Genomic DNA, 12,820 nt, shown 5'->3' with positions numbered 1-12,820 from the left:
TGAAGCTGCTCACCGCACAAGCAATCCCTGCTACCCCCCCTCCTCGGACCGGTGGGGGTGATCCCGGTCCACCCTGGGGTGGTGACCCTGAGCATGACGAGAAGGGGAAAATCGCCAAAGACAGTAAATGGAGACCTCCCTAAGATGGCGGACACAACATGTGCGGACAACCTCACAAGACATCCTCACTCGAATAAACAATCACTTCAAGGCATTCTGGAGGAAGCTGGTGGGTAAGCTAAATCAACCTGCCTAACCACGACCACCCACTTCTACAAGGCAAGCATCACTCACCCACTCCCATCAAGTGAACCGGCATCCGCGCAGTCGCCCAGCGCCCTCACTCACCAAAGCAGGGCCCCAATGCAAACCTGGCTTCCCGCCCTGCCGTCGATCCGGCAAAGACACCGCGCTCCACACAGTCAGAAGAGCCACATATTGCAGCGACACCTACAGACACGGAAAGGACCGTGTAGGCCTAGACTGGCTCACGGACTGCGCTACTCGACGGTAGACAGGGCATGGAGGTGAGGAGGACCTCGGAGCATGAGGCACACGGGCGAGTAGAAGGGTTCACAGATGGGACTCACCTCACCTAAGAACGGAGAGACACCAGCCCGGGAGTGGAGACAGCGAGGCACAGGGCCAAAAATGGCAGCAACACCAGGTCAGCCCAATAACGTCCCGCAACTACGACACGGGGCACCCTCTGAGCACACGCCGCGACCAAGACCAAGACTCACAAAGGCACCAGAGTGGGACTGTGGTATACCTCTTGAGGGGGTTGGCTGACCGGGACTCTTGATACTACAGATGAGTCAATCACCTCATGCCTCATTTAGTCTCTATCTGCAAGTGTTGAAGTTTTTATTGTTTCTCCTTGACATTTGGTGTTACTCTTATATACTTTTATATTATGCTTTACAATCAACTGTTTAGGCCACTTCTCCATGCTAGCGATGAGGGCACACCTCACTAAGGACACCAATACTGGGGCCCTCCCTCCTAGTGGTAAACTCTCTACCCCTTAGTTATGCCCACCAAGAGCTGCACTGACACCTGAGAACATAGCAAATTTTACTAAACTTGAACACGCTAACTAACCCACTGTAATTATTCAGCATTAACTAACGACACTAGCATAACCCTGTACCAAACAGGTAGCAAAGCACAACTTTTTCATATGCTATAGGGCTATATGTGTAACAACGTTGAAATGAACCATAACTCAATCTACATAACCCACCATAGCAGCTTCAGACTTGGCTTGTTCCTATACTCATGTATTAACTCATAAAATGTGCAACGTTAAAAAGCTATACAACTGTTTTTCTATGTCTATGTCTAGCCTGCACCGGCTGTTGTGGCTATGCAAGCATACATGTATACTATTTGCACTACTAAAATAAAGAATAATAAAAAAAAAATTTAAATGTTTGAGAACAACACAACCAGAGAAAACTGATTGTTAGCCTTATGGAACAGAGTTCGATATCTCTTCTCTGCAAGAGTAGAGCGGAAATTAACTTCAGCCTTCAATTCATTCTCTGGCAATTTTATTCAGAATTCTAATGGACTGTATTATATTGCTGAGCAATGTTTCAGAAGATGAGCATTTGAGAGAAAAGAGAAAAATTAATAAATGCGTACCTTTGAAGGTTGAATGCCTTCTTGATGGATATCGTTTGCTGGGTCGCCTTTCAAATGTGCTTGTTCTTCGCAATCGTCCAGCATGGGTTGCTTGGTATTCCGTACGGCCACTAAATAAATTTGTAAACTATTAGAACATTTACATAACATTTAATTGCTTGACAAGTATTATCAAATGCACAGTTGCTCTCGAAATTTCACATCCTTCAATCTATTTACGATTTTGCCATTTATTTACCTGGTCTTTGTCATTTATGTAAAAAGTGTAATCTTTTAGTTTTATATATTCTGAAAATTTTCAGTGCAATTGTCATCAAATCACTCCTTTCGTCAACTTCTGCTATTGTATAACAATAGTTTACAACAGTAACAAAACTAGCAAGACAAAAACAATTTTCCCATTGTTTTTCAAAGATTTGCTGTTTAGGCAGTTTTGAGCAGATTTACTATTCCCTTTAGGTTCATTAAGTAGTACATTTACTTGCATCAGCAACCATGACATTTTTGCCAATATCTTTTCCAGGGGGCAGGGCCTGACTGACATGGAGTTCAGATACACATCCAAAGAGCTCCTAAAGAATCGTTGAATAAACTGACAAAACCCGCTATTGGGTTTCTTAACCAGAGGCTGGCCGTACACTCTTTGTCTCCTGCATTGACTGGCTGACCTGGGAGTGCTTCCCATGGCCACTTAACGTTCAGCCGAACTTTCTGCTTCAGCTTGTGGGGCCTGATAGATGCCGTGGAATGGAGAGGCGGTTGATCTCCCAGGCCTGGCATTCAGGTTACTGCCTGAATGGAGCCAGCACCCTGCATCCTAAACCCCCAGGACCTTTGGGGGTGATCCCGGTCCCAACTCTAGAGGATCCCTGGATCTGTAATGGTTTAATGGCAATACTGCAGACATTGGTACCACCAGCAGTGATATACCCAAAATGGCAGGCACCACACGTGCTCTCGCTTGCCATTGAGATTTTAAAGGTAGACTATTTTAAGGCAGTGCAAGACTGACATGAAATGTCTATTACTATACAGGAACACTCCTAGTGCCATAACAACATATAACTGAAGTTATCATGGGGGCTGGAGTATCTGGGGACCTTCTTACCTTCAGAGGTTAAACCATTTTCCAATTGGCTAATCTAAAGTTGGTCCCCCTGCACCCAAGACTACTACCTCCTCACAGGCTCAAAGGGTGGCCAGTGATAGGCTGAGTGTCCGCTGATGCTCTCAGCCTATCACTGGCCACCCTTTGAGATAAATAGTACGAAAGGAAAAAAAAATCATCTCACTTATTTAACCCTTTAGGACCAATGACGTAATAAGACATCATAATAAACCAACCTTTGAAGATCCTACCTCAAAATGAAACGTCCCACTTATTTCAGGAATGAAGGACTGTATGAAGTTGCAAAGGTGAAATAAGCAGGACTGTCGTAACTAGCACAGGATCTTTAGGAATCAGAGAATAACTTTAGATACCATGATAATGACAAATTCTCCCCGAAGCCTGACCCTCCTCTAGTGATGTTACTCTAAATCAATGGAGGACGGACGTTCCAAAGGCTGTGCTGCCATTAGTTTGTTTTTGTCGCCAGCATGTCATATGGATGACAGATGCTTTGAATGCATGGCATTAACACCTCTGGCTGCAAATTGCTATATCTGTATATTTACAGAATTTCAAACTGAAAAGGAGTACATAGAGACTCCTAGTAGAATGTCCACTTCAAATCACTGAAGTGGTTATGGTTCATAAAAAATAACACTTAAATAGGTGTTAGTAATGTGGTTATAGATTGTCAGTAATTCAAAATTAATTTAAAATTGAAATGGACACTATAGTCACCAGAACTATAGTCTGTCCTTGCATGCTTTTTAATGTAAACACTTCATTTTCAGGGAAAAGACAGTGTTTACATTACTGCCTAGGAACACCTCTAGCGACATTCACTCAGACGGTCACTATAGGTGCTTCCTGAGTCTGTGTTGCTGAATGTGCAGCACTGACATTCAGCATCTCCACGCTCTGCATGGAGTTGCTGAACTTTCCTCATAGAGATGCATTGATTAAATGCCTCTCTATGAGGAGATGCTGATTGGCTCAGCGTTTTGCCGTGCATGCACAATAGCCTCGCATTGGATTAGTTGAGATTGTCAATTTTGATAAACTCAGCCAAGTAAGCGGAGTGGGGACAGAGCCAGTGGTGGCAAGAACTTTGCAGAGCAAGAATAAAGGCACGTTTTATTACCTTTTAAAGAGAGGCAAGGGGGAGCAGAGCACCTAAATTGTGTTTACCGCTATAGTGTCAGTATAAGGTTTGTATACCTGACACTATAGTGTTCCTTTAAGGCCAAAATATCCTAACTGTAAAAAAATCTCCAAGTCAACTATGCATTCAATTTGACTACCTTGGCCTTAAATTCCTGACAATTCTTACTTTAGTAAAATAACCCAGCCTCTGTGGGTTTAACAGGTGAATTTACTAACTTATAGCAAGACTAACAATACTGCAATATGAGAAAACTGATTTTAATTTACTTTTCACAATATCTATTTCCCATAACTGCCAAGGTGGACGGTTTGATTATACATTCGAGAGAGAAGTTCTGAAAATGGAAGTAGGCCAAACTTAAAAGGATCAAATCTGGCATCAACTGCATTCATTCAGTAGAAGGCAAGTTTGCAAAATATTTTTTTAGAAACGAAGACTGCAGTAGAGGAGCTCATTGCAATTCAGCGATTTAGGTTATATTTAGAATATGTGGTTTAAATACATTATATAAGCATGTGGTTAAATCACCAACACATTTTTGTTTTTTAGGATTCTGTGTTCCAATCATACAGACAACATGCTGTAGCTATTGTAAGGATAAACAACATCCAAGATGACAGCTGAACAATATAACAGAGTTTACAATAGAGCTTTTTAATACTTAAAATTATCTGTGTTTACATTGGAAGTTAAAACATAATGTGAATGTGTCTATTTATTCATTGGTTCCCAGACCAGAATTATTTTTCACTTTCTTTCTTGGAAGAGTGCAACGTCTAATTTTCTTCCTACATATATTAGCTTGTATTGCTTTAATTTTTATGTCTTTAACAGCTCACATTGGATCTTTTGTTTGTTTTGTTTATGAAACTAGATTACAGTTTTGCAACACTCTGCTTTTGGCAGCAGAGGGAAAGACAGGTGATTTCAACACTCTCATTCTCTACTTCAGAACAACTTTTGCTCATATTGCCACAGAGTAAAAAAATAAAATAAATACACTTTAAATAAAAATAATATCACTACATGTTTTTCTTTTCTGTCTAGACACATTGTTAACAAAAAAGAAGAAGTAAGGCAATACATTTCATTATAAAACAAGTGTGTAAAGGTATCACTTTATTACAGAGACAAATTTAATTTATGGTGCATTGCAAGTATTTTGCTACTTTTTCACTTGTTTTTAATTATTTTGTATATTTCATCTTCTATCACACTAATTTAATGTAGCAATATAGAACACATTTAGTTGTGCACAGCTATAAACCAAGTGTCACTGAAAACAGGAACTTCTGTTACCTGAATCTAAACCGTGATCCCAATCTCATAAAGTCAGATCGGTTGGGTTTACTATTTGCCGGTGTTCGAAGCCTGAAGAAAGCATGATTTTCAACTGCACATTTCCATAAGTGTTTACATGCTTTGGAGTTGTCCAAGCGGAAAACAAACGTATGCTCCTGTTCTCTACCCTACACAGAGAAGAGAAGTGTTTAAAAATTATTTCCTGTTGCATTTGCTATGAAATACATAAAAACACAAATGTGACACAAATTACACTCACCTGTTCATCATCTTCTACAACAACAAGAGTTAGCTTGCTTTTCTTGAAGTCCATTCTAGTAATTTTAGGCCTAGCAAGGAGAAGAATTATTTTGGAAACAAACAGACAAATATTATATACATGAATTTTAGAATTTGAGTATTAGAAATCAGGACATGGTATTTCTAATATTTATGGCCTTTAAGGAGGGTTGAGTCATATCTATTGCATCAGAATACATAAAATATTGTTATACATCACCTGCATATGTTAAGTTGGACATTGAGAGCGTTCCCAGCTTGACATGCAAAGGAGCACAGAGCAGCATTGTGATTAGAAAAAAATAAAAAAAAAGCCATGGTCTGCAGTAGGGAACCAATTGTGTGGAAGTTAATGTCTCTCTGAGAGAATAGAGCTAGTACTAAAAAGATTAAGGGGAAGCATGCTTCCACAATTGGTGGAAATAGTTTCTCAAGTTTCTGCAGTCATGGCTAGTCCTTTTGAATCACAGCCCATGCTTTGTTTTTGTTTTTTTTTTAAAAAAAAGGGGGAGAGAGAGAGAGAGAGAGAGAGAGAGAGAGAGAGAGAGAGAGAGATTTTTAAACCGTATCCATTGCTAAGGGTAACTGCAAAAATTCAGTATGACAGCTGATACATAATGCCGGTCTGTGCTCATTTGCATGTCAAGAGCAGAGAACTCTGTGATAGTTTTGGAAAAATTATTTCTCAAGTTCAGATATAAGCAGGTGCTGTGCAACAGTAATCGTTTGTGATTGCACTGTGGGGAGTTGTATCGGTTTGTCCTCCCCACAAAATTTGGTGTTCGAAAACAGAATTCAAAGTAATATTCAAATTCTACACTAAATGCACGGGAGAGATGCTTGTAACTTGCAACAATAGGGCAGCTACTACACATATAATATACACTTTGTCTTATAAACTACACAAGAAAACACAATCCAAAGAATGCAGCTATGCCCTGTGGGGATAGTATAAAACTATTTTAGCCGTGTATACACATAGTTTCTAAATTAGCAATATGGTAAAAAACAGATTATAAATGTATAGATAAACAATGGCAGACGGTGGCACATTTGCAGTTTCAGAATGAAAGTTATTTCTCTGGTACATAAGACACGGTGCCCAACAAGTGTGCTATTAGTCCAGTATGTCCTAGCAACTACATTACACAATACATAGCAACAGTGCTTTATTGCCACAGAAAGAAACAAACACTCTCAAGTCACAACTTTGATGCACACATTAACTTCCCAGCGGAAGACCATAAATCCTAAACGGCTTGCGTCCCTACCAACTCTAAAATGCCTGTAAAGCTGTGCAACATTTATGTAGACTTAACAGAAAAAAATGTTTAAATGGTGTGCTTTTAATAAAAACTATATCAGTCCGCAAGCTCCGGTCAATATCAAGTCATTACACAATAACTCCCCACCACACCCTCCCTTTTTTGTTTTGACCTCTCCTGTGTATCTTTATTTTTTAAATCATGGGATAAAGGAATATATGGTTTACCCATGAATAATATAGGTCTATCCAATGATCCAGTCTGACATTTCATTCACAATGGAGAATTGGCTAGGATAGCAATACCTTAATGCAGCTATGGTTCTGATCATGTTCAATCTCCAATATAATGTTTGATTCATAAAGATTTTAATGAACGGCTTATTTTTATATAATCCCTAGTACCACTCTATACAACTGTCTCCCTATAGTCTCAGGAAAAAGTCCTATTATACTAACTTCTGTCCACTGCATTAACAGCTCAAACAATCAAAAGCTTACATTCTTAGCAACCAGAGATGTAATCTTTAACTTTTTTTCATCACTCAAGAAGAGAGCACTCCGCACCTTTCAGACCATGTAATTGTCAAGATTTGCTAATGTACCTGTAACCAGATTGTGCAGGTCTGCAACATATGCTGGCACTTTTAAAATTCATGAGTTTGCATTACTTCCGTGTACCATTCACCCTAGGGTACGGTACACAGCTGATGTTTTAAGCTGTTTAACCCCTTAAGGACCAAACTTCTGGAATAAAAGGGAATCATGACATGTCACACATGTCATGTGTCCTTAAGGGATTTTAAATAACAGAGCACAAGAGGCACACAAACCAAGAATAGACAAAATCTTAACCACTTTTAGAAGGTTTAAAACCAATATAATCTCAAATAGAACCATTAATACCATTAATTTATCAGACTTGGTCTAACCAAAGGATTAATCCAGAACTAAACTGCCAAGAAGGTTCACTCTGTACAAAACAGAACAGAAACTTCACGTTGACCTTATATAGACCACAGTGTAGACAAATCCCTTTATATCATGCCTGGTATTTTATTGGTCGAAATAAATTAAATTTTATATAGTTCATCAGAGAGAAGTACTTAGCAATCATGACTAATTGTTCTGCAATTTCTAAATTTACACAACAGATATTAATACTTGGTAATCATAAATCATAGACACACAACAAATGGATCTACATATAAATAAAAACATAATTACCAAAAAAATAAGCCTATTTTGTTTGTGCCTTCAAATATTAAAATGCCAGTTGGTGTCAATCCAAGAGCATAATCACATCCATCTTTGCCCTATGAACAAAATAAAAAAAAAACAAGAACAATAAGAAAATCGCAATTGTGTGGTGATTCATTATACACTCCAGATAAACATTCAGCTTTACACTAAAGTACACATTGTAGTGTATTCAACCGGGTTACTTGTGTAATATCTTGCAGTATCTCATCCATAAAGAGGAAAATTGAATTAACAGCTAAAACAATAGTGGAAGTAACATTGCAAAAAAAGGTCAGTCCTTTTATAGGTCAGCTTTCAGAGATACAGGTGACTCAAGCTAGTAAAAGTGGTGTGCAGAAGAACCGAACAGTGCAAGGAGAGTGAGTTGGGCTATGGAGGTGAGGAAGCTGAGGGCAATTGTAATGACAGGAGCATCACCCAGGAGGATAGTAGGATTCCTGAAGAGGTGTGTTTTCAGTGAATTCTTAATGGACTAGAGCAGTGTTCTCCAACCCAGTCCTCGTGGACCACCAACAGTCCAGGATTAGTCAGTATCTCCATTGGAATAAAACCGGGAAATACATAAATGCTCGACTGTTGATGGTCCATGAGGACTGGGTTGGAGAGCACTGGACTAGAGACTAGGCAAGAGCCTCATGGTACTAGGCTGAGAATGTCATAGTAATGAGGCAGCCCTTGAAAAACCCTACAGATGAGAGTTGGCAGTGTGGCAACACACAGGTTTCAGGGGAAGGTCACTTGTAAAGTGAAGGGGTGTATTTGTTGAATAATCAGACTAAATTAATAGCTTAATAAATCTCTGTGTTCACACCAATAGAATAGGACGCCTATATCAAACATGTCTTGAATGCCCTCATGGAAGGAATTCATGAAGAAAAAAATGCATTGAGTCAGGGTGTAGTCCAACATTAAAACATCATGAACACAAGTTGATTGTACAATCTGATATTTCCAGAACATGGCAACTATTACACCATTACGGCAAGAGTGTGATCATGGCAAGTCCGGGCAGATCCCCGCATATTTTATTTTTCAAGATCAGAGAGTTTTATTATACCTTTACTATATGCATATCGACACCATACATTTCTAACCATTTCGCTTTATTCAGGTAGCAGAGTTCTGCCTGCGCTGGAGTCTTCCCCCTTAACAATAAAAACAAAACAAAAAAACACATTAGACAAAGTTGATAATCCCTCTTAAAGACAGAATCTTTGTTGGTGTTTTTACCATTCCTTTGTACAGTACATTGATTGTGCTGAGAGCACAAACATTGTTGCAGCTCTAAGCTAGATCTGTCAGGCACATGGAATTCTCAGTATGGAGTTATTCACACACTACTTGAAGTGAACTCTCCTCCCCAGATAATCAAAATACCAGAGTACAAGAGGTTTGGGAATATTTTATTATACCAGTTTCTAATTTTGGCCAGTTGAGTATCTCACCAATTCAAAGCATTTTTTATAAACACAAACATTTCATTATAGAGCAAGTAGGCATTCTTAACCCCTTAAGGACCAAACTTCTGGAATAAAAGGGAATCATGACATGGCACACATGTCATGTGTCCTTAAGGGGTTAAAGCCAGTTCACAATTTGTGGGAAAAAATATGCAAAAAAATAAAATAAAATAAAAAAAAACAATAGCATTAAATTTTTATCATGAACATGTTGGAACTGCTATACACATCCCATGCAATTCACATTATAATTTCATGAAGTGCCAGTCACTGCTCTTTCATGCAAATAGAATAGGGGAAAATCTGCTAAATACAAATGAAATAAAGAAACATGGCGTATAACTGTGTGGGGACTGGCACTGATATGCAATCACAATTGGTCACTCACAAATTTGTAGAGTTAAAACAGCCTTGAGTGGTATCTTTTCCTTCAGTGTCCAATACGTTGTCCCTTCTCACATATTCATCAACGGATAGATATATATGTCTCAAAAGAGAAGAATATATACAAAAATGTAGTGCACTTCCAGAGTATAGTATAAAATATAATTTAATGACTTACATTCAAGTAAAAAAACAAACAGCATGTCACCATAAAGCGTCCTACGCGTTTCGTCCTTGGATTGGACTTCCTCAGGGACTTGGTGAAGTAAAGTGCAATAAACAGCTGTTATTATCTTTATTGCACTTTACTTCACCAAGTCCCTGAGGAAGTCCAATCCAAGGACGAAACGCGTAGGACGCTTTATGGTGACATGCTGTTTGTTTTTTACTTGAATGCAAGTCATTAAATTATATTTTATACTATACTCTGGAAGTGCACTACATTTTTGTATATATTCTTCTCTTTTGAGACATATATATCTATCCGTTGATGAATATGTGAGAAGGGACAACGTATTGGACACTGAAGGAAAAGATACCACTCAAGGCTGTTTTAACTCTACAAATTTGTGAGTGACCAATTGCGATTGCATATCAGTGCCAGTCCCCACACAGTTATACGCTATGTTTCTTTATTTCATTTGTATTTAGCAGATTTTCCCCTATTCTATTAGTATATACCTATTGAAGACAAGAGGAAGTCTTCGGGGATTTACCTGGATACTTCACCCAAATACAGGGGAAGTCCCGGTTTGCTTTGAACTATATATATATATATTTTTTTCACTGGGGTTGTGTTCACATAGATCATTGTTTTAGACTGCTCTTTCATGGGCTGCTAAACATACAGAACAAACAGTGTCCTTACAATAATCAATGTGATCCATAGCACAATTTTTTTGCACCACAAAATAGTTAGTACACATAAAAGGGACATTATAGTCCCCAGAACAACCACAGCATAATGTAATTGTTCTGGTGAGCATAGTATGTCTCTTCAGGCATTTTCATGTAAACACTACAGTTTCAGAAACGTGTAGCACTGGGTCAGTCCTGACATTCAGTATCTCCACACTCTGCATGGAGGCACTGAACTTGATTCAATGCATCTCTATAAGATGATGCTGTTTGGCGCAGAGCAGTGTTTTCCGAGCGGGCACATGAGCCTCCCAATGCTTTTCCATGGGATAGCTTTGGATTGGCTGAGATTGTCAATTCTGATAATCTCAGCCATGGAGGAGCAGTGGGGCCAGTGCAGACAGACCCGTGCAGCCCTGGGATAATGTTAAGTTTTTACACTAGTTAAGGAAGGTTGGGGGAGTGGCCACCTCAATAGTGTTTTTAACACTATAGAGAGTCAGGAATACACATTTTTAATTAACATACAAAATATTTCTATTGTATGTATATGAATTCACACAAATAACATTGCACAATTTCAGAAGACCTACTTAATTTTAGGGTGTATAATCTGTTAAATAAAAAAAAAGAATCCAAACTACAAAACCTCAAAGCTCTGTACACTGTATACCTGCATTCTGTCCACTTCTGAAAGATGTCCAGTTCTATGGTCTCTGTTTGATTTGGAATGAAGCGGAATTCTGACACCAGCTCTGGGCTGTGCTCTGGATGCTCACACTCTCCAAGTTCAGCTGCAGATTGATACAAATACAATCATTAGTCTCGGAGGAAATTTCCATTTCCAAGAGTTGGCACCAATAGAATAGGGTCATGTAAACCTCAATACATCAATCTGTAGTGTAGAAGAAACATGCCGGTTTGTGCTAAATCACTTGGCTGTTTAAAAAGGGAAAATAAACAAAAGAACAAATGCTATAAACCGACATGTTTGAGGCATTAGAATTAAATCTAATATTACTTTTTAAATCTACATTACCTTATCGTGGTTTCACTAGTTCCTTATATACTTTTTAGATCTTAAAATATACATAATATATACACACAACACAAAGGACAACCCCAGGGTCTGTTTGAAACGTTTATCATTTTTATTGCAACAACGATTTTGGTACCTTAAATCATGATTTATTAAGTACTGAAAGTGCCACCTTTTTGTATGTATATTAATATATAACCAAATCTATTAAATAAATACCATACAATTATTTCACAGAGTACAATTAATGTTTCTAAAAGTAAAACAGGAACATAGAAGAGTATTTGGGAGCAGTGATACTGAAGTTCTTAGCATACAGTGGTTAGTCCCAAAACAGAGTGATAGGAGGACAGAGTTCCTGCGGACTGTTTAGATTTTTGGACAAGGACCCCTTTTTTTGTTAACACAAAACCTAGGCCATTTGTAGATAGACTTCATATGCCATCCCAATCATATAAATTAACTATACATTTCCAAATATTTTTGAGAAAAGTATATACATCACCAGCTGTTGAGAAAATACAATTTAAAAATGTCACTTTTTTTAGTGGCTCTCTCACAGCTGGTAGATCTCTTTGCCATATCCCTCATATTTGTATACAAAATCTATTAGATACAGATAGAACTATTACATAACTTATAAATGCTAACAAAACACAAGCGTAATGAAAAAGAATACAAATCCTTCCAAAAGTTTCTGAAGTCATGCTTATTTTTTTATTTGACTTAAGGGGTTCACCATCATAGTTGTCTACTTGGGATTAAAATAATTCAAGTTATTGGTTAGGGAATAACTCGCTAGTAAATTAAAGCAAAACAAAAAACAATTACTTTTTTTTTTTTTTTTTATTTGTACTCTCAAATAAAAAAAATAAAATAAATCATATTCATCAGCATAATTTTGCTTATCCCACCCCCAACCCATGAAGTATAAATTAGGTTATACATGATTAGTTCTTCTATCATTGCATAGGTATCAAAATAATAATTATTGGCAAGGACGACAAGCATCCACTTTTCAAATCTGGAACATGGAAACCTCATG

The 12,820-nt window shown here is 38.1% G+C and overlaps 1 protein-coding gene across 1 annotated transcript in view; it reads right to left on the bottom strand.

Annotated features, from left to right (window-relative positions):
• LOC134608783 (band 4.1-like protein 4B) overlaps positions 1-12,820 on the bottom strand; it is a 150,296-nt gene that overhangs the window by 33,417 nt on the left and 104,059 nt on the right. Inside the window, exons 7-12 of the mRNA XM_063451883.1 lie at positions 11,410-11,530; positions 9,092-9,179; positions 7,999-8,087; positions 5,488-5,557; positions 5,226-5,395; positions 1,651-1,760 (exon numbers count right to left, since the gene is read on the bottom strand). Coding sequence (XP_063307953.1) covers positions 1,651-1,760; positions 5,226-5,395; positions 5,488-5,557; positions 7,999-8,087; positions 9,092-9,179; positions 11,410-11,530 — 648 coding nt within the window. The remainder of the gene's footprint in view (positions 1-1,650; positions 1,761-5,225; positions 5,396-5,487; positions 5,558-7,998; positions 8,088-9,091; positions 9,180-11,409; positions 11,531-12,820) is intronic.

Source organism: Pelobates fuscus, chromosome 4 (genome assembly GCF_036172605.1).
Source record: "Pelobates fuscus isolate aPelFus1 chromosome 4, aPelFus1.pri, whole genome shotgun sequence".
In the NCBI taxonomy this organism is placed as follows: domain Eukaryota; kingdom Metazoa; phylum Chordata; class Amphibia; order Anura; family Pelobatidae; genus Pelobates; species Pelobates fuscus.
Note: the sequence above shows the minus strand (reverse complement) of the source record. Positions and strands in the feature narration are given on the sequence as shown.